The sequence below is a fragment of the Ambystoma mexicanum genome, chromosome 6q, assembly GCF_040938575.1.
Source record: "Ambystoma mexicanum isolate Mex_15411 chromosome 6q, UKY_AmexF1_1, whole genome shotgun sequence".
In the NCBI taxonomy this organism is placed as follows: Eukaryota; Metazoa; Chordata; class Amphibia; order Caudata; family Ambystomatidae; genus Ambystoma; species Ambystoma mexicanum.
The window spans coordinates 62,738,699-62,762,874 of record NC_090937.1 but is presented as its reverse complement, the minus strand read 5'-3'; the positions used below and the strand labels follow the sequence as shown (position 1 = coordinate 62,762,874).

Genomic DNA, 24,176 nt, shown 5'->3' with positions numbered 1-24,176 from the left:
CTCGCTGGCCATAGACCATCAGTGCTGCAGTACTTGCAGCCACCTGTGTCCGCTTGCCCTCAATTGACCAGACGATCCTGTGGGTGGCTCCCTGCATACAGTCACTTGTGGCCTGGAGGTGCAGTGAGTGTGTGTTGGCAATGGCCTCCATCTGCAGTTGCCACCTCTCCATGCCTCTGGAGGATGGAGTGGCTCGGTGTAGGTCGGTGAATGGGTCGGGGGCTCCGCAGAAAGTCTGGGCTGAAGCATGGTGAGCCATATGAGGGGGTTTCCACGTCAGGCTCGGGTATCTGGGCACGCTAGTGGCAAGGAATGCTGTCAGAATTGTGTCTCCCCTTGTCACCCTGTGGCACTTGGCGGATTTCCTCCTGGGTACCTTCGGACCTCCTGCCAGCAGGTGTGTCCTCAGTGATGGCTACTGCAGCTGGCTGTGTGGGTACAGTTGGTCTAGAGGTGCTCATGGTGGCATGTGGGGTTGGGCAGGGCCTGCGCTGCACCAGCAGGCTTGGTCTTGCTCGGGCCTGGTGTGGCATGATGGGACTTGCGCTTCGGGTTTGCATCTGACCGTCCTTCAGGGGTGGCAGTGGACTTTGAGGGCCTGGAAGCACCAGTTGCTGACGAGCCTGCTCCCTCCTCCTCCTCCTCCTCAGACTCTTCCGGGGCTGCCTGAGTGCCGCTAGGGGACAAAATACATGTTACCGGTATGATGCATACATGTGGGTTGGCATTCAAATCATATATGCTATTGACAGTGTGACATCCCACCCATGCGGCCAGATGGGCATGGTGGTTCAGGAGCCATTGCATGTGCCCACAGCATGTGGGAATGGTCGCAGCTATGTGTTTGTGACCTGTGGCCTTTGGCGTGTGTGTGCTCAAGGCGGGATGTCCATGCTGTGGCAGCTGATTGGGTATAACATGCATGCATGTGGTTCTTCAGAGTCATGCATATTGTGGCATGCTCTCGTGGCCAAGTGCTGGCATACAGGCATGGCCTTTGTAATTGCAGCACATGGGACGGTTATATGTATTCATGCCCCTGCATCCCCTCCACTGGTGACACACCTTTTGTGGGTGTGGGTATGTTGGCTTCCTCTATGGCACTTCCATGGCATCATGGGAATCCTGCACTGCCATGGGACTAGTCTGCCATGGCCAACTGGGCCCACAACATGTTGGTGTGGCAACTCTGCAGTGTCGTGGTTACTCACATGCAACAATCCTGCTGGAACGGAAGGTGCCAACAGGGGTGTGGGGAGCGTTGACATGATATGAGATTTATAACACGCCTATACACAAGTGTTTCAATTGCACTTGGATTAGCTGCTTGCCACACTTTCACATTGCACAACCACTCAGGGGTGCACTCCCCCCAGACTGCTGTGGAGGGGGGTCTGATACGGCACCCTATGACTTCAACCTGATTGGCGGGACAAGCTACTGGCATGTGTCCCTGTCCCTGTTCACTACATCATTTTGTGGTAAGGCTAAATTTCATGGATGGTCATTTGCTGTGTGGATTGAGGGGCGGGGGTGACTCACCTCCTGGCTACTGGCACCCGCCTCCCTCAATACCCTCCATTTCGAGGGTACTGCTGCACTTCTCCCATGGTGTGAGGACTAGGGGCTTACCTTTAGGCTTCTTGTCAGCCAGATGGCGGTTTTGCGCTGTCTGCTCCCATAGAGCTCCTCACAGTGGACTATGACTGAATCTATGAGGACTACTAGCTCTCCCTCACTAAATTCTGGCTTACGCAGCTGGTTTTCTGGTATCTTCTCTGGGGTCTGCTCCTGAGACTATTATTGTCAGATGGCTGCAGCAAGTGGGTGATTCAGGTTGGATTCAGTTTTTAAAGATGGCCACCGCCATGCTTCCAGTTCCAGCAATGCTATTTCCTCTGGCACTAATTGCGCTGGCTCTATTGGTGCCGCCAGAGAAAAGAGGTAGCACTATTTGTGCTGGGATGTCGGCGCAATGCCATGTTTCGGCGCGAATTCCGCCAGGCGGATTTAGTGTTAATGCCAAAGTTTGGCGCACGTTCACGCTGTGTTGTGATGCAGCGCTAATTGCGCCGCAGGTCCCAGCGGTAACGCTAATTCCATCCTGCAGAATTTCCACCGGGATACCACCCAACTTCCTGATGAGGCCCTTTGTCTTCTACATACAAAGGACGTCTTAAATCATTCCAACAGTATTAGATTTTGTTTTCAAAATAGAGCGTTATTCCAATTTGAGCAATCTGTTCCACTTTTTATTCTCCTTCAAATGTCCAGAGGGCAGTGGACATCTGTATCACCATGTCCACATTTCAAAGAAATTTAAGGAGCTGTCAGAACTTTGTTTCTGATACAACTGATGTTTGCCAATGCATTTTTTCTCTTTCTCTTTCTCATAGTCATTCTTATATATTCCAATCTACATGACCAAGTCATCTTGTTTGGTGTTGCAGTTAGTGAGATGAACCCAATTCCTTGGTGATTTCAAACCAGTGTCTATCTTTTTGCTATTTTGGTTTGCCCTATGTGACTCTTACCAGTAAAAATTGCCTTCGCCCTATCAGTTACAGGTGCACTGTAACAGAATGCCATCTTGAGACGGTGGAACAGCCAGAATGATGTATTATTTTTAGGCATAAAATGGATGCGGGTGGTTCTGTTTCTGAAAGTGAGACCTACCAATCAGATCCCACTTTAATAGTTCTCCATGCCAAAACGCATTTTGCAACCATGTGCCTTACTGCAACAGTCTGCTGACCTTGACAGCACCTGCCCTGCAGTGGCAAGAGGGTATGTTCTAAGGTGACATGTGCATTATTGAACAACTGCTGGAACACAACGTTGCAACAGGCATTGGTGGCTTTTTAATCATCTACACCTCTGATTCATTAAATAGTTTTGTACCACAGCCACCTGAACGCACGTTAAAACGAATGTGTTAAATCCTGATACAGGAGTGTATGCGTCCTTATTTAGCAGTTATGCACTCTCACAAAGTCATCTGCAATCTGATTTGTTTACTGCACCCACACTTTCCGGCGATGGTCATTTAATCGTGTTGGTAGTAAATGTAAGGTGAATGCCCTGTTTCAGATGGGCGTAATACAAGGTAGAGTTAGGATACAACAATATTCCCTACTGCTAAAATTGGGTGGTGGCACGCTGACATCACGCCTATATTCATAGCATTAGCACACTCATGTGTGGGGCCATTTTAAGGGATTTTAGGGGTCCAGGATGCACACACATTTGGGGCCCCAATCGGACCAAAAAATGTTGGGCATGCATAATCACTGACTCTCCCCTACTTCCGCCATCACGATGATACGCTGCCTCGTGAGCAATCTATGTAATCGGTGCTCCCTTGACGTCTCCATACCCCCTTCGTTCTCGCTGCAATCAGAATGATAAACCAGTGGCAATTCCAGGGCAACATTAGCAGTCCATGAAGAGGGTTCTTGTTCCATAGCATAGGTTCAGGCCACGTTTTAACAAGAGCTTCTACAAGCAAAGTACACAGCTGTAGTATTAATGCAGGACACACATCAATACGTGTATGTACCCGAGCCGTAGCAGTATAACTCTGATTAGCAACCTAACAGACTATAGCAGCATGGTCATAGGAGACAAATTTGAAGCACCGAGAAAGGGTCACATACAATTGCATATATAGTATAGATGGATTAAAAGCCACCATGAAGGGGCACTTATCGGGAAATGCACTAAGATTAAAAGAAATGGGTGCCTGCATAACCCCAGCATCTGTTCATTCATAACCGTAACCAACACATACCCATAACTCATTCCCCTTTCCCCAAGAAAAGTGTAGAATGAGACCTGATAGTTTGTTGGCATCAAAAGGCCGCAGAATTTATTCCACAATAACAAAAACCACACTGCACACATTTGTGGAAAAATGTGTTCGCAAGATGCGGCGACTGCTCCGTGTCCACAGAACCTGCTTCCCCCTTTCTTTCCTAAGAGTCCATAAGTAGGCCCAACTCTCCCCACCTTGTTGTCCGAGCCTCACCTGCCCCTGCAGGTGCCCCTGGGCGGGGAGAGTGTTGTTTCTTTGGGGGAAGCTGAGCCGTAAATGTTCCTCCCTGACGCCCCTGCCGCTTAGGCTCCCAAGGGGCGCTGGGTCCAAGAAGAGCAAAGACCCTTCCTGCTTTCTCCTGGCTCCTCCGGAGTCTGTCTCCTGTGTTTGTCTGGCCAAACACCGCCACACCGCCTAGTCGTCCTGCGACGCTGACGACCAGGTGCTTTGCTTGTCCTGTCCGTAGGGTTGGTGGGTGGGAAAACAAAACCTTCTCCTGACGTCCAGGAGCGGGGGTCCGCGGGTGCAGGTGGATGCTGCCTTTGGTGCGGGTCCCGCTCGCTATAAAGGGGGGAACCCCTCCCCTTTCCTTTGTTTGCCCTTCGCGGGCTTTTCCTTGCGCCTGCCGCGCTTTGGGCTTCGCAGGCTTTCCATTTCCTGCCGCGCTCCTATTTCGCGGGCTTCTGCCTGTTTTCCCGCCATATCCCGGCGCCTCCCCCTCCTTCACCAACGAAGGGGGGGGGGAGAGGGTGAGGGATCCACCAGGAGGACACTGCCCGGGTTATCGGGGGTGCCTCCTCCATTTTGCTGGGCTTTTGTCGTCGGCCCTGGCATAACCCCGGCATCTGTCCATTCATAACCGTAACCAACACATACCTCATTCCCCTTTCCCCAAGAAAAGTGTAGAATGAGACCTGATAGTTTGTTGGCATCAAAAGGCCGCAGAATTTATTCCACAATAACAAAAACCACACTGCACACATTTGTGGAAAAATGTGTTCGCAAGATGCGGCGACTGCTCCGTGTCCACAGAACCTGCTTCCCCCTTTCTTTCCTAAGAGTCCATAAGTAGGCCCAACTCTCCCCACCTTGTTGTCCGAGCCTCACCTGCCCCTGCAGGTGCCCCTGGGCGGGGAGAGTGTTGTTTCTTTGGGGGAAGCTGAGCCGTAAATGTTCCTCCCTGACGCCCCTGCCGCTTAGGCTCCCAAGGGGCGCTGGGTCCAAGAAGAGCAAAGACCCTTCCTGCTTTCTCCTGGCTCCTCCGGAGTCTGTCTCCTGTGTTTGTCTGGCCAAACACCGCCACACCGCCTAGTCGTCCTGCGACGCTGACGACCAGGTGCTTTGCTTGTCCTGTCCGTAGGGTTGGTGGGTGGGAAAACAAAACCTTCTCCTGACGTCCAGGAGCGGGGGTCCGCGGGTGCAGGTGGATGCTGCCTTTGGTGCGGGTCCCGCTCGCTATAAAGGGGGGAACCCCTCCCCTTTCCTTTGTTTGCCCTTCGCGGGCTTTTCCTTGCGCCTGCCGCGCTTTGGGCTTCGCAGGCTTTCCATTTCCTGCCGCGCTCCTATTTCGCGGGCTTCTGCCTGTTTTCCCGCCATATCCCGGCGCCTCCCCCTCCTTCACCAACGAAGGGGGGGGGGAGAGGGTGAGGGATCCACCAGGAGGACACTGCCCGGGTTATCGGGGGTGCCTCCTCCATTTTGCTGGGCTTTTGTCGTCGGCCCTGGCATAACCCCGGCATCTGTCCATTCATAACCGTAACCAACACATACCTCATTCCCCTTTCCCCAAGAAAAGTGTAGAATGAGACCTGATAGTTTGTTGGCATCAAAAGGCCGCAGAATTTATTCCACAATAACAAAAACCACACTGCACACATTTGTGGAAAAATGTGTTCGCAAGATGCGGCGACTGCTCCGTGTCCACAGAACCTGCTTCCCCCTTTCTTTCCTAAGAGTCCATAAGTAGGCCCAACTCTCCCCACCTTGTTGTCCGAGCCTCACCTGCCCCTGCAGGTGCCCCTGGGCGGGGAGAGTGCCGTTTCTTTGGGGGAAGCTGAGCCGTAAATGTTCCTCCCTGACGCCCCTGCCGCTTAGGCTCCCAAGGGGCGCTGGGTCCAAGAAGAGCGAAGACCCTTCCTGCTTTCTCCTGGCTCCTCCGGAGTCTGTCTCCTGTGTTTGTCTGGCCAAACACCGCCACGCCACGAGTGGGTTTCCGCCCACTGTGGCTCCCCCCTTTGCTCCCTTCTTTACATTTCTAAAATTTTTGTGCAGATATTCCAAAAAACAAGTCCATTCCTCACGGTGATAAGTGTACCCCAACCTTCAAAAAATATTCTGGCGATTTCAAATTAATCAGGCCGTGTCTGACCTGGCCAAAACCCCTGCCCCTGCAGAATTTTGCCGTTGCACAATTAAGCTTGCGCCTGGATTTCTCCACCGCAGCATGGTTATCCGCACCCCTCCACTCCAACCTAGGGATGATCTCAGACCACACGACCTCTGTTTCCCCTAACTGACCCGCCAACTCCTGCAACGAGAACATCATCTCACGCATGAGAGCCCCTCTCCCTAAGCTAGTCAAATCGTTCCCCCCCAGGTGAATGATCAGGATTTCAGGCTTAACTCTGTTGGCTAGGAGCTTGCGCACGTGCCCTTGCAGCTGTGCCCATTTCATGCCAGGCACCCCGTGCCACCCAATCCTGAACTCGCCTGCAGTCAGCTTTTCTTGCTCTGCTGTCCAGCACGCCCCAGCCCTAGACACAAAGGAGTGTCCTACAGGCCTAATGTATCTCTTAAAGCAACCAGATTTCCATCTGCCAGTCTGCTTGATTGCGACTTCCCCCATTCCCATGGCCACAGCCGATGTCGCGGCCCGATCCGGAATGAATGCGTCCCAAAAACCCCTTCAGTTTCCCCAATTCTTTCTAGTGCCAGTTCCATCACCCTCCTGAATTGAAAGCGACTTAGCGAGGAACCGTCTTCATGAATAAGCAAAGGCGCCTCGTTCCCCGATGCCGGTCTTACCCTGAGGAACCTTGCTACAGCTGTAACTGGGCAGACCGCACTTCCTGTAATGGGCTGTAAGGAGACTGTACATCTTTTGCCCTCGTGATCTGTTTTTGACCTCTTTAACCATAGCGTTACTTGTCCTTCCAAACATTGTACGTCCTGAAACTGCAAATACCCTGAGCCTTTTGCTTTCCTGTTCTCAGCGATTAGTTCGCTTACCCTAAATGCGCCAAAGAAAGAATGAAAATGCTGCTCTGAACAGCGCAACTTCAAAACTCCCATGACAGATTTCATCTAAACTGGCCACGACCTTCTGTAATTTGACATAATCTATGGGCCGCCTTTCTTCCGCTTTGGGTTTTGCTTGCTTGGCCCAACCTTTCATGGCCATACAGATATAGTGCTCTTTGGTGGGATCGGTCAATCCTTGCAATTTAGAAAAATGGGCGATGGCTGCCAAGTGATGTGCCATCCATGACCTGGTTTTCCCTTCTTGCCATCCCCAGCCCACAAAGGCCCTTACTGGCATATCTTGACTGTTTACCCCCAGCTTTTCCTGCTTGAATTTCAAGTACCGTTCCCAGCAAGCCAGATACCTTTTGTTAGTACCCGGTGATAGCGCTGTCTGAATCAGGGAACTCAGATTCCCCCAATCATGTCCCACCACTTTGCTTTGAATGGCGTCATCCCTTTTTCTGCTCCCGGGGCAACACTCTCGTAATTTCTCCCACTGTAAACGAGAGAGAGCATCAGCTGCTGTGTTCTGCACCCCAGGAATATGCGTAGCTCGCACTTCAATGTTCCTTTTTAGCATGCATTTGTTGAGCTCTCTCAGTAACCGCAGAACCCTAGAGCTACTGGCAGATCCCTGATTAATTATTTGGACCTCTGCTAAATTGTCCGACCATAACATGACTTTTCTTTCCTTCAACTGTTCCCCCCATAGCTTAAATGCAACCACAATGGGGAAGAGATCTAACAGTGTAATGTCCTTGGTGACCCCTAAGACATGTCACTCCTCTGGCCATGCTGTGCCGCACCACTGGTTATCCAAGATTGCCCCAAACCCTAGGGCCCCGGATGCATCAGTAAATAACTTGCGCCTCCCCTCGCTGTTGCACATAGTTCTCCACACGCGGACCCCATTAAAACTGTGCAGGAAATTATCCCACATAGCCAAGTCCTCCCTTACTTCAGCCCCCAACCTGACATGTTGCCCTGCATGCTTAAGGCCCACCATTTTCAGCTCTATACTCCTTGCGAATGTTTTACCCACCGGGATGACTTTGGCCGCAAAATTAAGATTACCTGCCATGACTTGCAGCTCTTTCAGAGTAGCCTTCCTTTTAGACCTTAATTCCTTGATGCCTGCCTTCAGCTTAGTTACCTTATCCTGTGGCAGCCTGCAAACACCCTCCACTGAGTCAAACTCAATCCCCAGGAAGGTTAAACAAGTCACCGGGCCCACAGTTTTCCCTTCAGCTAGTGGTACCCCATCGCTCCCATCAAGTTTTGAAACACCCGTATGATCTCTCGGCATTCCGCCGTTCCTTCTTTCCCAATGAATAAAAAATCATCTAGGTATTGCAGTACTGCCCCAGACTTGCATTCCTGTTTCACCGTGAACTCTAGGAAGGAGCTAAAGTCTTCAAAGTAAGCACATGAAATGGCACACCCCATTGGTAGACACTTGTCAAAATAGTACAGCCCTTGAACCTTAAAACCCAACAAGTGGTGGCTTTCTTGATGTATGTGTAACAACCTGAATGCTGATTCGATGTCTGACTTCCCCATGAGGGCACCTTTCCCTGCTGCCCTGACCAATTCTACAGCATCTTCCAGGGAGGCATAGTGCACCCTGCATTTCTCCTCCCCTATCCCATCATTCACTGAATCACCCTCTGGAAATGACAAGTGATGTATTAGGCAGTACTGACCCTTCTCCTGTTTAGGTACCAGCCCCAGAGGTGATATTACCAAGTTGGGTAGAGGGGGATGCTTAAAGGGACCTGCCATCCGGCCCAAGTCCACCTCCTTGGATACTTTCCGCAACACTACTTCCGGCATTGCTACGGCTGACTTCAGGTTCCTAGCATTGGCCCCACCCATCCTTTCTGCACATGGGATCTTGAAACCCCACCTGAAGCCCTCCCACAACAACCTTGCATCTTCAATGTTATGATACGTATTCAACCATGGAGTCATAGCTTGCAAATTAACTGGGGTAGGTAGCCCGCCTTTAATCAATTCATTACACATTTTACATGGAGCCGTTCCTGACCGTATGACATTGACTTTATTCATTCTTGACCTTGCCTTTACCCTTAGGGCTGCCCTTGCGTCTTCCCTCTAGATTTGAGGAGCCGTGCTCCTGGCTGCTGTTTCCCTTTGGATGTTTGAATCGGCAAGTTTTGCCAAATGGACAACCTTCCTCTGAGTTGACCCTCCAGCATTCAGCCTGCTCCCCCTGGTAGCTGGTCCTGTTGTTCCAGGAGGAGTGCCCGCGAAAGGATGCCCTTCCTCGCCTGGCGTAACCACTTCTGCCTCTCCATACCTGGGTTTTCTCAACTGCTGGCTTCTCACCCCATTCATTTGTGAGTACTAGTTTGTCTACCACACCCCCCACATCCATTTCATCCCAAGCCAAGGCCGGCCACACTTGCATTTTTAACCGAAATGCCCGATCATACTTAAGCCAGCCTTCGCCTCCCCTCTTCAAATAAATATCCTGGATGTAGTGACAGTATGCTAACATTGCCGAAGCATCCTGCGGGTGTTTTTCAATCATTATAGAGGTATAAATCAAAAAGGATTTTATCCAACTATTAATGGATGCCTCGGTTTTGGGTGTCTCCTTCTCCCTTTTCTCCTTCTCCTTCTCGGATAATTCTTTTAGTCCGTTATCCAGAGGCTCCATCCCCACAAACTCCAGGATCTCAACAAATTCTTTCCTCCATACCCGTTCTTTTACTGACATTGGTATGTGCCATGACAGGGAGTTCACTGACACCCTGACTGGTGCAAAACCAGGCATAGTTCTCCCATATTGTGTCATAGTACCGCCTATTCCCCCTTGTCCAGCGATGCTGACTTGCGGTACACCCATGTTAGCTACCCCTTGGCCCCACCAAGCGGCTGGCTGTGTCACACCGCCTACTGCTGCATCCCACTGATTCCCTGTGCTGTTCCCTGCCACTGGAATCCCGGTACTTGCAGGTAAGGGGGGCTGACCTAGAGGGACCTGCATTGTGGAGGGATTCGCCATGACCCCATTACCCGTCATGCCTGTACTTTGACTCGTTGCTTGTTGACTCCCCCCACTCAATATCAGCGTATTAGGCCAACCTCCAGGCCATTGGACTCCTGAACCTGGCAACACACCACCCGAGAGGCCTCCCCCCATTTGACCACTCCCAGTGGCACCCACCGCCGGGACAGGTGTCACTTCATTCTGTTATAATACATTTGCCCAATTGCCCATTTGATTAAATGCATTAACATTCCCACTCAAGAGTGGCCCATTGCCCCCACTCCCCCAGGCTTGCTGGGTGCTACCTGGGTCGCCAAGGCAGGCATATTTGCAGGTGCCGGTACGGCTTCAACCTCTTGTGCCCGCACTTTATTTCTGGAGGGCCCAGCCTTCCCCTTTATGTTGCCCGTTGCTTGTTCTTTGCTTGCCTTAGCCCTCTGTGTCATTACTCTCTTTCTCTTCCCTGTAGGCTCTTCTTCCTCTCCCAGCAATCTTTCCTCCTCTTGATCCTGTAAATCCTCATCCTCTGCAAACATTAAGGGAGATTCCGGCCTGTCGCTGGTGCCAGGACGATTTCCCCCTGGCTGGCTCACCAGGGATTGCATCCAATCGCTGCCGTGCTTCGCCACGACCACTTTGGCCATAGCAAGGAATGCCTCCATGTCCATGGTTGCCCTGGCTTCCCTCTTGCAGCGAGTTTCCTGTCCTGCGAAGACTTTTAGTCCTTCACGCTGCTCAAAAGACTTGGCTGAATCAAAAGGAAGTCTCTGAAATTCACAGTGCTGCTAGAGAACTTGGCTGCCCCAAAAGGAAGTCTCTTGAAGTTCACAGCGCTGCTCGTGAACTATGCCCCCCGCTGTTCGAAAAAATGCTGCTGTGTTTCCGCGGCGTGCACAGCTGACCATCTCGCCGCGTTGCTGCTTCCTGGTCTAGGCCCCCACGCTGATCCCCTCGCCGGCGTGCCCCGTTCTCGCCCCCTCGGGGCTGAGCTGCTGCTGATATGGGCCCAGCTGGTGAAGGCGCCGCCTGCTCACAGCTGCGACCGCAATGAATTGAAGCGCCGCCCTCTTGCAGCCGCTCCCTCGCCGTCGGCTCTTCAAGGTCAGCCCGGTGAAATTGACGCGTCTCCGGCTCCCGCAGCTTCCTCCCGCACTTGCCTGGACGTTCTTCCTGCTCGTCAGCTCGGTGAGTGTCCCACGATTCAACTTCTCAGCACGGCTCCTGGATAACGCTGCCACTTGGCTGAACCGGCGCCGCGGCTGGTTGCTTGAGCCTGCTGGATCGACCGAAACGAAGTCCACGGTCCCGTCGATAAGTCTTCCAAGACGAAATCCTCAAGAAAACGAAAAACGTAACCTCTCCTGACATCCACGAGCGGGGGTCCGCGGGTGCAGCTGGATGCTGCCTTTGGTGCGGGTCCCGCTCGCTATAAAGGGGGGAACCCCTCCCCTTTCCTTTGTTTGCCCTTCGCGGGCTTTTCCTTGCGCCTGCCGTGCTTTCGGCTTCACGGGCTTTCCATTTCCTGCTGTGCTCCTATTTCGTGGGCTTCTGCCCGTTTTGCCGCCATATCCCGGCGCCTCCCCCTCCTTCGCCAGCGAATGGGGGGGGGAGGGCGAGGGATCCACCAGGGGGACACTGCCTGGGTTATCGGGGGTGCCTCCTCCATTTTGCTGGGCTTTTGTCGTCGGCCCTGGCAGTCCTCACACATCAAGCCCCACTTTATCTGAGTCAAAAGTTCTTGCCTCCCTAATATGTAGCAAGTAGATAGTTTGTCTCCAGGACCTGTCCGGGAGCTTGACAGTGTCGGAGCGAGTGCGGGCAGGCTTCTCCCAGGCCCTCCTTACCTGATGCAGTGATGCCGTCCAGAGAACGTGACACACGCAGCACATGAACGTGAACAAAACCGCCGCTTGCAGCAGCACCTGGAAGCCGAAGAAAGCAGGCTGTGCAATCAGAGACGTTTTTATGAGAGGGCAAAAGAGGCACTTGCCCAAGGCCCCCACATTGGAAGGTGCCCCACAAGACTGCCTGATCCAAAGAAATAAGATACCATTGTTCACCAAACTTAAATATCACACATCAGGATATTTTATGGTTTGCGGCTGAAGCTCTAAACCTATTGCCTCTCTGTTTTGGCAAGTACATTCTGCTTGATCAATTCATCATCTGATGCTTTCTGTGTTCACTGTGGTATACATAGTATGTGGTTCCTTATGGCACAACTCCTGTAGCATTATTTCCTTCCTGAGGGAATTATGCTGATTATGTGCAATATCCAAAGTTGAAATGCATATTGATATATTGTGTGCCACAATGGTTCAGAGGTTAGCTCAGTGGTAAAAGGGTGTGTTGCAGGTTGTTTAGCCTTGTAACCCCAACTCCTCTCTTCTTCCAACTAACCACCCCCTGCCCTGACATCTCCTACAACCTCACACTGTGCAAAAAGCCCCTACAGATCTAGCAGCGAGCACATGAACATTTATCAAGCAATGCCTATGCTATCCTCTTTAGTCCCTTCGCTCTCTCCCACATCAGTAGCTAACAAGACCCAACATGCTCTCTTCCCTATGGATAACCTACTCCCAAGCCTCTCAGCCAAATCCATAGAAAGCAGATTGGCACACAGTGGCCTATTACTTCCGATCTGCATCGATCAACACTGCAGATTTCGAATCTGCCTCTCCCACTGTTCCACTAATGACAAACCACTTTGTTCTTAAAGAGCCACGTGCAGCAAAGCCATCAAAAGGGGCAGAAGTTTCCTATGATTATGATTGGTTTTTTACAACACGCTTAATACCCAGAGGTTTCTAAGCACAGACCTGGGGATCGAAACTGTGTTGCTCCGTCTCATCTTGCTCCCAAGGTGAGCGCGTTACCCCTGAGCTATCCTCCCGAGACAAGACAACTGACATTTGAGCTCCATCTGCAACACGTGCACTTGACCACACTGTCTCACAGTTTTTATTACAGCAAGTTGCAATTATTTGTCAAATAATACTGCTTTGTACACATGATTTAGAATGTATACAAATTACATATTAACCCAGTCTGACAATATTTACAGAAAGATGTTCTACAAAAAGAGGATGATTGTAGCTTAATTTTCTCCATCATCAAAGGAACTCGAAAAGCATCTGAATGCTGTGTTGTAGGTCAAAGCTTTAAGCAAACCACCATGCGCAGACTCGTTCATGATGTGCAGAAGAACATGAAACATTGCGCAAAAAGCAGGTGGTTTTTGTAATGAAGAAGCAGACCTAAAATACGTTTTCCAGAGGCGTGTGATCTGTAGCCATTTCTCTTCTGTCTACAACACCTTCAACTCGAATGGCCACCATGGACAGAGCAGGTAATGGACTAAACAGTGACACCATAATACGAGAAGGCAAAGGAGACCGCCCGGTAAGAGTGAGATAAGCTGATTGTCCAGGATTGCAGTATCGTCTGTTGACAATCCTGGAATACGTGCCTCATGTTGTAAGTGGGAAAAGGACAGAGCCCCTTTAAGAGGGAAGCCCAGGACTAATGGGAAAGAGCGGGAGGCAGGAGGAAGGGGAGGAGCAAGGAAAGGGAAACGGCAGTAAGGCCATGGAGGAATAAAGAGAAGGTTGGAGTACACAATGGCTCCTGTGTGGTCATTGGGCGTACTTGAAGCAGCCCCATCAGGGGGCCCAACAACTGGCGACGAAGGGAAACGTCCCGCGCCGTGGAGGAAATGGTGAAGGGCCCGTGTGCCCAGCAGTAACGGGGGCCCGTGTGCCCAGCAGTAACGGGGGCCCGTGTGCCCAGCAGTGGGGGGGCCCGTGTGCCCAGCAGTGGGGGGGCCCGTGTGCCCAGCAGTGACGGGGGCCCGTGTGCCCAGCAGTGAGGGGCCCGTGTGCCCAGCGGCAACGGGGCCTGTGTGCCCGGCAGTAGGAGGTGGGCCCGTGAGCCCTGCAGCGGGCCTGTGCGCTCAGAGTAACGGGCCTGTGTGCCCTCGTGGTGGACCCGTGTGTCCTGCAGCGGGCCTGCGCGCCCAGGAACAGAGGTGGGCCAGAGCGCCCTGCAATTACAAGGGGGGCCTGAGTGCCCGCAGTGGGCCTGCGTGCCCAGCATCATCGGGCCTGCGCGCCCAAAGTGTGGGAGGGCCTGCGCGCCCAGCAGCAGAGGAGGTGGAGGCCGGTGCGCCCAGCAGCACCTGGGGCCCGTGTGCCCGCTATGAACAGGGGTCCGTGAGCCCAGCAGAGGGAAGACGTCGCGGGAGCCCACCCCGACAGCAGAGAGGACCGCCGGACGCAGCCCAGCAGAGGGAAGACGTCGCGGGAGCCCACCCCGACAGCAGAGAGGACCGCCGGACGCAGCCCAGCAGAGGGAAGACGTCGCGGGAGCCCACCCCGACAGCAGAGAGGACCGCCGGACGCAGCCCAGCAGAGGGAAGACGTCGCGGGAGCCCACCCCGACAGCAGAGAGGACCGCCGGACGCAGCCCAGCAGAGAGAAGACGTCGCGGGAGCCCACCCCGACAGCGGAGAGGACCGTCGACCGAAGACCAGCTGAAGGAGGAGCCACCAAGGGTCGTCCAGCAGAGCCGTCGGAACGAATCCAACGGCAGGTGGAGGCCAACGCACAAGGGGACCCCAGCAGGAAGAGGAACTGCCACCAGGACTACGGAGCCGCCGAACAGCGAGGAGAAGACCACGCCTGCAGCCACCGTGACAGCGCAGCAGGCCCGGCTGTTTGCCCGCTTCATCCGTCGACGGCAACAAGAGTAGGAGAATAAACGGACCGCAGCAACTGCAACCCCAACAAGTAAGGTGTTCTGTCGGGGGTCGGAAAAAAAAAAGGGGAAAGGGAACCTCGCGTCTCCCCATTTGACATTCAAACACATACGGGAAAACCACAGTCCGACCAAAAGGGAATCCCTGTGTCCCCCGCACGTGACACATAAAATAATACGGGGGAACTACAATACGGAAAAGGAAAATCCCCGTGTCTCCCCATGTGACATCCCAAGGGACAATTAAGTAAGAAAGATACGACAAAAGGGAACCCCCGTGTTTCCCCACGTGACACCCAAGGGGATAATAAGCTAAGAACGCTACGGCAGAAGGGAATCCCTATGTCTCCCCACGTGACATCCAAAGGGACAAAATGATAAGAAACACCACGGGAAAAGGAAATCCCTGTGTCTCCCCGTGTGACATTAAAGCAAGTGTGCGACAGAGACCGCCACAGCAGAGAGAGGAACCCTGTGTCTCCCATGAGTGACACCCCTACAGACAACAAAGATAAACCAAAACAAAGAAGGGACTCCCAAAGCCAGAGAAGGAGGGAAACCCTGTGTCTCCCCAATTGACATTCAAAAATAAAGGAGTGAGCCACGCTACGAGGGAGAAGGAAACCCCGTGTCTCCCCACACGTAACATTTAAAGAGACCATACAGTTAAACCAAACCACAACAAAAGAAAGAAAGCCTGTGCTTCCCGCGTGAGACCCACTCAGGAAGCCATAACACCAAGAGTCAACTGTGACCAACGCCCACGTGCCACCTGACTAACGAAAGCAGACCAAGCGACACCATCATGTCGGCCCCGGATGCAGCGGACCCCAATGCCCAACCACCAGTACCAGGTGCACCCTCCTCTCACGCAAGCCTAATGAGGAGACCCGCCCCATTCACATTAAACCCACGTCACGACCAGGGCCAACGATGGGAAGAGTGGATGGAAGAATTTGAGGACCGTTTAGGTGCAATTGGGAACAAAGACCCGCCAAACAAACTTAGCATATTTAGGAACCTGGTAGGAAAAGAGGTAAAGGACATCATCAAGACAATCCCAGCTACAGACAAATCCACGTACCAACGTCTCCTAGGTGCACTAAACGACAAACTCATAACAGGATCCAACAAAGACTACGAACGCCTTGCATTCAACCAACACAGGCAGCGTCCACACGAATCGATTGGGGAGTTCGTCATACGTCTCCAGCAGAAGATAGGAGACTGCGACTTCGCCAACTTCAATGATGAAGAAGCCATAAGACTAAGGATCATAGAAGGGTGCACCTCGTCAACGTTCAGGAAACACCTTCTCATAAAGCCCCTACCCCTAGCGAAAATACTGAATATGGCAAAAACATACGAGAGAGTTGAGGCACAGGCAGACACCATTGAAAGGAAAGTGGAACACGACGCTATCGCAGCCCTCACGGAAGAGCGACCGCAATACTCTGAGCCCACTCGACCCTGGAGAAGGAGGAAACCGAGAAGACACTGGCCAGAGAGCCCAGACACAGAACAATACCACGGGCGAGGGTGGAAACACACCCACAGACAACCATACCCAGCCTTTGGACGAACATGCTGGCGCTGCGGCCAGGAAGGTCACCTTCAGAGAATGTGTAGGACAAGACCACCCACAAGCTCGACATGCCAACCCACACCCCAGGCAAGAGTCCCGAGTACACCTAGAGCACGGTTAGACATCAGAAAAGACATCACGGTTGTGAACACCAGCCCACCCAGAAGTCTCAGGAATGCACACCCCCTCGACCCTTACGGACCAGCATTTGGCACACGAACCCCACCCGTTCTACGAGAGGACCATGAGCTTTGCAACCGCACAGCGCCCTTGCAAAAATCGTATGGAGGGGGGGAATAGAAGTCACAGAAAACTGCAGTGCAAAGCAACTGTACCAGACAAGGGTGGGAGAATACCCCCTAGACAAACCCCAAGACCATTCTGCCCAATGGAGGACAGCACAGACAGAACAGCCCAAAGGACAATCACGACGTGGCCCGAACCAAGGAGACCGCAGAGTGCCGGACACCATCTGCATGATACCGAGTCCCGCCAGAGGACACAGCCGTCTCAGTCACCGGGCAGCACTACAGCACGCACTCATCAGCGTCCACTGCAGGTCATTCAAAGTAACCCACAAGAAGGACTACGTGCCCAAAGAGCAGGTGACAACTATGACAGAGAACCACGGCAAAATGACGCCAAAGGACTCCCTCCTCCACGAGCTATACTTTGAAGAGCAGGAACCAATGAAGGGAGAAGAGATTGAGAGAAAGGAAGAGGAGAGAGCAAAGACCTATGAAACACTGCAACAAGAGAGCGTGGAAGAGACCCACGAGCAATCAAGCAGGCCCCACCGGGCCACAAAGAGACCCCAACGTCTCATCGAACAAATGTGACCCGGGAAGTCTCATGTTAAGCAAGGGGGAGGTGTTGTAAGTGGGAAAAGGACAGAGCCCCTTTAAGAGGGAAGCCCAGGACTAATGGGAAAGAGCGGGAGGCAGGAGGAAGGGGAGGAGCAAGGAAAGGGAAACGGCAGTAAGGCCATGGAGGAATAAAGAGAAGGTTGGAGTACACAATGGCTCCTGTGTGGTCATTGGGCGTACTTGAAGCAGCCCCATCAGGGGGCCCAACACCTCACCACTTAAATTAACCAAATGCCACACTGTTCAACCAATGGCCTCAATCAACGAACATTGTATGCTCCTCATTTGAAATGCCTACACGATTTTACACCTTCGTTTGGAGGGCTAGGGCTCTAGACATACAACATCCACTTGCTATGATAGTGGTTTGGGTGTGTTTGAATTTTTTTTTTATCGCAGGAAACTGACCGCAGTATATCTGCTCGGGCCCAATTTAAACGCACCTTCATTATTTATTTATTTTTTTGTCCCCTGCTTCCAATTTTAAGGAAGCGGGGGACACCCCTGCAGTCCCAAAATTGCAAAATATCAAACATGGGAGCGGGGGACACCCCCGCAACTCCTGCTCTCCAGGATTGGTATTTTGAAATATATGCGACCAAATTGCCCAGAAGGCCAAATCATCCCTGCAAAATTCGATCAAATTGGTCATTAGGTCAATTGTTTTTGGTCAAATGGGCTAATACCATGATAGTTTATATCAACTGTGCTATCTGGCGCCAGTTTGTATTTCTGTAGCATGGTAGTTTCTGTAAAGAAAATATATGTACTCTTCCGTTTATGAACCTCAGACAGAGAAAGAACTGAGTTTGCATAGCCAGAATTTGGTGCTGGGAACACAGATCTCTGCAACAAGTGCTTGACACGCTGAGTTGGTATCTGCACCACGGTATCATTCAGATATATTCATATGCATTTCTACTTTGGTTATTACAAGTGATTCAGATAATGCTCACAGAAAGGTGAACATGCTGCATGCCTTGTCCTAGAAACGGTATGTACTGCAGTGAGCGCAGAACACATTTCAGGTTGAATGGAACAGATGGGAAAGTACTTGTCAGCAAAACCCAGGCAGCATGCTTCGAGTCTCAGCAGCCCACTAAACAAGATCATGATATGTGTTCTTTATTTTTTGTAAAAAAATGGGACCCGATTTATTTGAAACTGGCAGCCATGTTTGGGCACCTCCTATGATGGGGGCCCAGGGCACGCGCCCCTTTTGCCCTTCCGTAAAGTAGTCTCTGCTAATGTGGGATAACCCACAGGGATACGATGCCCCACTGTTTATTTTTTATTTTATTTATTCATTTTATTTGGAAGTATATAAGCGCACCAAGCCCATGGGCCTCTAGGCGCTAGTTACAATAAAGCAGAAAGAGGAAACAAGAAACAGTGGCAGACAAAAGGAGTGGGGGAGTGCCATTTGAAGAGGTGAGTTTTAAGCTTTTTCCTGAGGATGATGATGTTGGAAGGTTCGTCTCGAAGGTAAAGAACAATGCACACTGGATGATTTTGTCCAGGATTGCAGTATTAGGAGATGTGTGTGGGGGGCATAACCCCGCTCTGTGGAAACGGGAATGTTGAAGCATGTCTTCGTGACTGAGGACATTTTTGTGAGTGGTAAGTGCAGGGTGCTGGTTAGGAGTGAATCATTTCAGTCTTGGCGTCTAGTGCTTTTCTCTGGGGAAAAAAAACTTTCTGAAAACGTATCGGAAACTGTTGGAAGTCAGACGTATACCCATTCTTGTGTATTTAGCGTCTGCTTTGTTTCCGGGCTCTAAAAACTAGAAATGTAGTGAAAATTCAGTTTTGTCATTTGAAAGCGTTCCAAAAATGTATCCCTTACTTAATTTGTGTTTTTTCTTTCCTTCCCTGGTGTGTGCATGTGTAACCTTCAGTGCAATAAGATACACAGCGGCCTTCGCTCTGGCATAGTCGTCCTTGGCAACGGCAAAGGCGTCATCCGTAGCAATCAGATCTACGGAAATAAGGAAGCTGGCATTTATATTTTATACAATGGAAATCCAGTTGTGAGGTATGTTGCTTTGCCCTGCTACTGCCTTTCGCTCTCCCTCTCTCTCTCCTTTCTTCTATTTTTAAACTTAATGAACAGTCTCCTGGCAGGCTGCGGCGGTTTTATGTGCCCTTGACCTTGTGTGTACTGTTAACAAGCAGGAATGCATCTGTAGTGTGTTATGTTCTTCAAGGCGCGCGCCCTTTCCTACAGCGAAAGCATTCAGCGAAAGCATTCTGCCCGTAGTGGCTTCAGAGTCTAAAACCACTGTTTTCTAGTGTGAACAAAAGTACAGTTAGGACTCCCACAGGCGCACAGACCCTCTTTTGATCCACCCAATCGATTACGTTGAGCTGAATAAACCAAGTTTTTATTTTTTGTATGTACTTTCACGTAGTATTTTTGCTCCAGTGCAACCTGCTGCTTTAATTATAGTTCCACTCTGAACTGGTGACAAAATGCATCTAAAGAAGTTTTCATTTTGTGCTTTAAAATAAGTAACGACATGCAGACTCTAGCTCTTGCGTTGCAGTGCACAAAGTAAACATTTTACCATGGACGCTTTCTGATCAGTAATAGAGGGTGTAAAGTGTCACAGAAATCTATTTTACAATGATGCAATTTGTAAAGCTTGCCACGGTTTGAAGTGCTGCAGTGACAGCTGGAATTCTGGTCCGTGCTGGCTGAAGCACAGGCATTGATTGTAACGTCACACCGGAAACATAGTAACTGTGATGCAGCTGTGATGTCCTTTCATTATTACAGGTGAGTAGTGACAGGCTTGTATCTGGGTAAAACAGCCTGCTGTCATAATCTGTGCTGGGATTGATTATGGCTATGAGTGTTGTGATGGTGGTGATGTCACTAACATTCTAGGTGGAGTGTTGGTGTGGTGATGTCACTGGGACTCTAGGTGGAATGTTGATGTATGTTTGGGGTGCAGGGTTCTACTGGTGTCAGTTGGACCTAAGGTGCTGGGCTAGATGGATGTCCCAGTGCTTTCTCTACTTAAGAACTAAGAGAAATAAACCTACATGTAAACTACTTACCTTCAGGTGTTCAGGTTCTGTGGAGGAGGTTTAGTTCATATCACTTGCGACGAGGATGGTTCCTGTGCTGCTGGGAAGGGGCAGCTGGTGAGAAGCACTGCCTTCCAGGGAGACATCCATCAAGCAGGAAGAGGCTGCAGGCCGGGCGGTGCAGCAATGGTCCAATCCAGGGTCCAAGTCGGGCGTCCTGCAGGTCTGGTCACTGGCGGCTGTGACATCCTGCAAGCCGGGCGGACATCCATCTAGCCCAGCACCTTAGGTCCAACTGACACCAGTAGAACCCTGCACATCAAACATACATCAACATTCCACCTAGCGTCCCAATGACATCACCACACCAACACTCCACCTAGAATGTTAGTGACATCACCACCATCACAGCACTCATAGCCATAATCAATCCCAGCACAGATTATGACATATGTCCCTCCCTTCAACCAACACAACACTCATAGCCATAATCAGGCTATGAGTGTTGTCTAGCGGGCAGTGAGGTGCTGTCTGGGTCATTTTAAGGGGGCAGTGAGGGGCTGTCTGGGTCATTTTTGGGGGCAGTGAGGTGCTGTCTAGCGGGCAGTGAGGCGCTGTCTGGGTCATTTTGAGGGGGCAGTGAGGTGCTGTCTGGGTCATTTTAAGGGGGCAGTGAGCTGCTGTCTGGGTCATTTTTGGGGGCAGTGAGGTGCTGTCTAGCGGGCAGTGAGGCGCTGTCTGGGTCATTTTGAGGGGGCAGTGAGGTGCTGTCTGGGTTCATTTTAAGGGGGGCAGTGAGGTGCTATTTGGTGTTTTTAAGGGCAGTGCGGTGCTGTCTAGCGGGCAGTGAGGTGCTGTCTGGGTCATTTTAAGGGGGCAATGAGGTGCTGTCTAGTGGGCAGTGAGGTGCTGTCTAGTGGAAAGTGAGGTGCTGTCTGTGTCATTTTAAGGGGGCAGTGAGGTGCTGTCTAGTGGGCAGTGAGCTGCTGTATGGGTCATTTTTGGGGGGGCAGTGAGGTGCTGTCTAGTGGGCAGTGGGGTTCTGTCTGGGTCATTTTAGGGGGGCAGTGAGGTGCTGTCCAGAGGGCAGTGAGGTGCTGTCTGGGTTCATTTTAAGGGAGGCAGTGAGGTGCTGTCTAGTGGGCAGTGAGGTGCTGTCTAGTGGGCAGTGAGGTGCTGTCTAGTGGAAAGTGAGGTGCTGTCTGGGTCATTTTAAGGGGGCAGTGAGGTGCTGTCTAGGGGGCAGTGAGCTGCTGTATGGGTCATTTTTGGGGGGCAGTGAGGTGCTGTCTAGCGGGCAGCGGGGTTCTGTCTGGGTCATTTTAGGGGGGCAGTGAGGTGCTGTCTAGAGGGCAGTGAGGTGCTGTCTGGGTCATTTTAGGGGAGTAGTGAGGTGCTGTATAGTGGGCAGTGAGGTGCTGTCGGGCTCATTTTAAGGGGGCAGTGAGGTGCTGTCTAGCGGGCAATGAGGTGCTGTCTAGCGGGCAGTGAGGTGCTGTCAGGGTCATTTTAAGGGGGCAGTGAGGTGCTGTCTAGCGGGCAGTGAGGTGCTGCCTGGGTTATTTTAGGGGGTAGTGAGGTGCTCTCTAGCGAGCAGTGAGGTGATGTCTGGGTTTCCCCACTTCCTGGACAGAAAGGAATGTTGAATAGAGATAGCTTTGGGAAAAGTGGATAAAAACGTGGGGGAAAGTGGGTGAGTAGGAAAAAGAGGAAATGGGTTTAGAAAGAGAAGTGCTGCTGAATGGATAAGGCAATATTGCAGTGAAATTCACCCTCCACCACCAATTTTAAAAATGAAGACAAAAAAGGCAACAAAACCAAATAATCAAAAAGGGAAAACATTTGCCAAATTCTTCACAAATGATATTTGACATTTTGGCACGCAATTACTTTTTCCTAATCATTACAGGACCATCAATGCATGATAAAGTGTGCATGCAGCTACTTTCCAATAGCCAGACAGAAGTAAGCGCGCTCCCTCTGTACATAAATACAAAAGTAGAAAATACCATTAAAATAAAAATGCTCAAAAGCTTAGATTAATGCGTTACATATGCAAAACACAAAACTCAACTTTGGGTACGTTCCTCTTTAGTCAGAGTGTGCTCCACGTGAAAGACATTAATAAATTGCGCTTGCAACACAGTATTTGGAAGAAGAATTAATATGTAAAGCCCAGTCGTTATGCACTGGATTAGTATAGAACCATTGACGCTAAGCCATTCAATTATATTGAAGTGTCTGCATGGGTGAAGGAGCGGCGGGCGGGGAGGTTGAAGTGGGCACAGGCTCGCTGGATTAATTGATGTACCTCCCTCTGTAATGCTGCAGAGTTGAAAACTAACCGCTGTAAGGGATCAAGAGTAAAACCTGGTCACAGAGGCATCTTGAGTGTGGGTTACAGACTTTTATTCGGCATAATAGAAAACGAATTGGAGAAATCCTACCTGTGCCTAATTCTAAGAGGGGTTTCCCTGACTTAACAAAACGAAGGAACGTCTGTGTTAGGCTGTTAATCATTAAGCATTTTCCAGCCATGGTCCAAAATCCCTAAACTGACCTTTACATGCTAAACTTAATATAATGTGTACATGGGGTTTTCTGTAAACTTAACACTTGTAACTTTCAGTGCTAAAGTGCAGCAAAAACAAAAGAATAGAGTTCCACTAGGAAAGAGGTCTTCCCTTCCCCTAGATTTCCTCTGGTCTTCCAAAAACTTCCAGAAGGTAAAAGTCAATAATATTCCATTGTTTTCATAAGGAGACCACTCTCTCCCTAAGTCCTTCTACTTGTCTACTGTTTTATTTCACAGTTCCAAAAAAAGGGGGAAAGGAGACGACTCCACCTTTTGGACAGGTTTCCCGTTTCTCTCGCTCCGAAGATAGAAGTTTAGATCGTCTTTGCCTACTCTTCAATTACTCAGTTTTTGGAGTTCTCTCTCTCTGGTTCTCGTCCTTATATTATAAGGACTATCACTTCCCCTTTTGTCATTATATAACTCATTTTCAAAGGGGAGTGCTCTCAGCCCTTAGTTTGCTATCAGTCTTTCTCCTTTACCTACTTACTTCAATTGTCTCAATTGTTAGTTCCAATTTTATTCGAGGGGGAAATGCTCTTCCCTTGAATTTCCTTAAAGTACACAATTCTCATAAATACACCCAGTTCTCTTAAATGGTTTGTTCAAGCATGAATGCCTTTCCCTTCAACCTAATTGAAGTACATGCAACTCTCTTGTTACTGTTTTCACAACTTCACAGGGGGTATTGACCCCTGGACATTATCAGTAGTTTCCTTTTCCCTAATTTACTCTCCTGCCTATTTACTCTATTGCAGTTTTGTAACTTTGCTTTAGAAAGGGGTATGGGTGCTCCCTTTTCCAAAGTTCGACAATTTCAGATTGTTATTTCAAGTCCCTGTTTCTTTTGCTCTTCTTCTTACCCCTGGTTTACCTTTGTGCTAGGGTGTGAAAATGTTCTTTGGTGCGGGTCCCAGACTCGCACATTGACTGCTTCGCTTTCCTGGCAGGGCTTTTCCACCTTTCATTCTCTCTCCTTTGTATCCAGAAAACAATCCTTTTCATATGCTATGTCACCAACCCTTTCTAAACAATGTCCATTTCTGTTTTACTTCTCTTGCTTTTGCTCTTAATAATGTGGCTCTTAATGTTCATATCAGTTTCACTGTCCTTCATTGGGCTCTCACGCACAGTGTATCATACGCGGCATTCTCCCTTAAGTGCCCCGGTAACCCATTCACTCTCCCCGGTCTTATCGGTCTTCTGTGGCTGCTTCGATGTTACTCGCATTTCACTCAAAGCTTTGCTTTCGGCCTGCGCGCTAACGGTGAGTTCTGCAAGCCGCT

At 50.6% G+C, this 24,176-nt stretch overlaps 1 protein-coding gene across 1 annotated transcript in view; it reads left to right on the top strand.

Moving 5' to 3' along the window:
- Positions 1-24,176, top strand: part of FBXO10 (F-box protein 10) — a 794,278-nt gene that overhangs the window by 472,111 nt on the left and 297,991 nt on the right. The window contains exon 5 of the mRNA XM_069630484.1: positions 19,181-19,317. Coding sequence (XP_069486585.1) covers positions 19,181-19,317 — 137 coding nt within the window. The remainder of the gene's footprint in view (positions 1-19,180; positions 19,318-24,176) is intronic.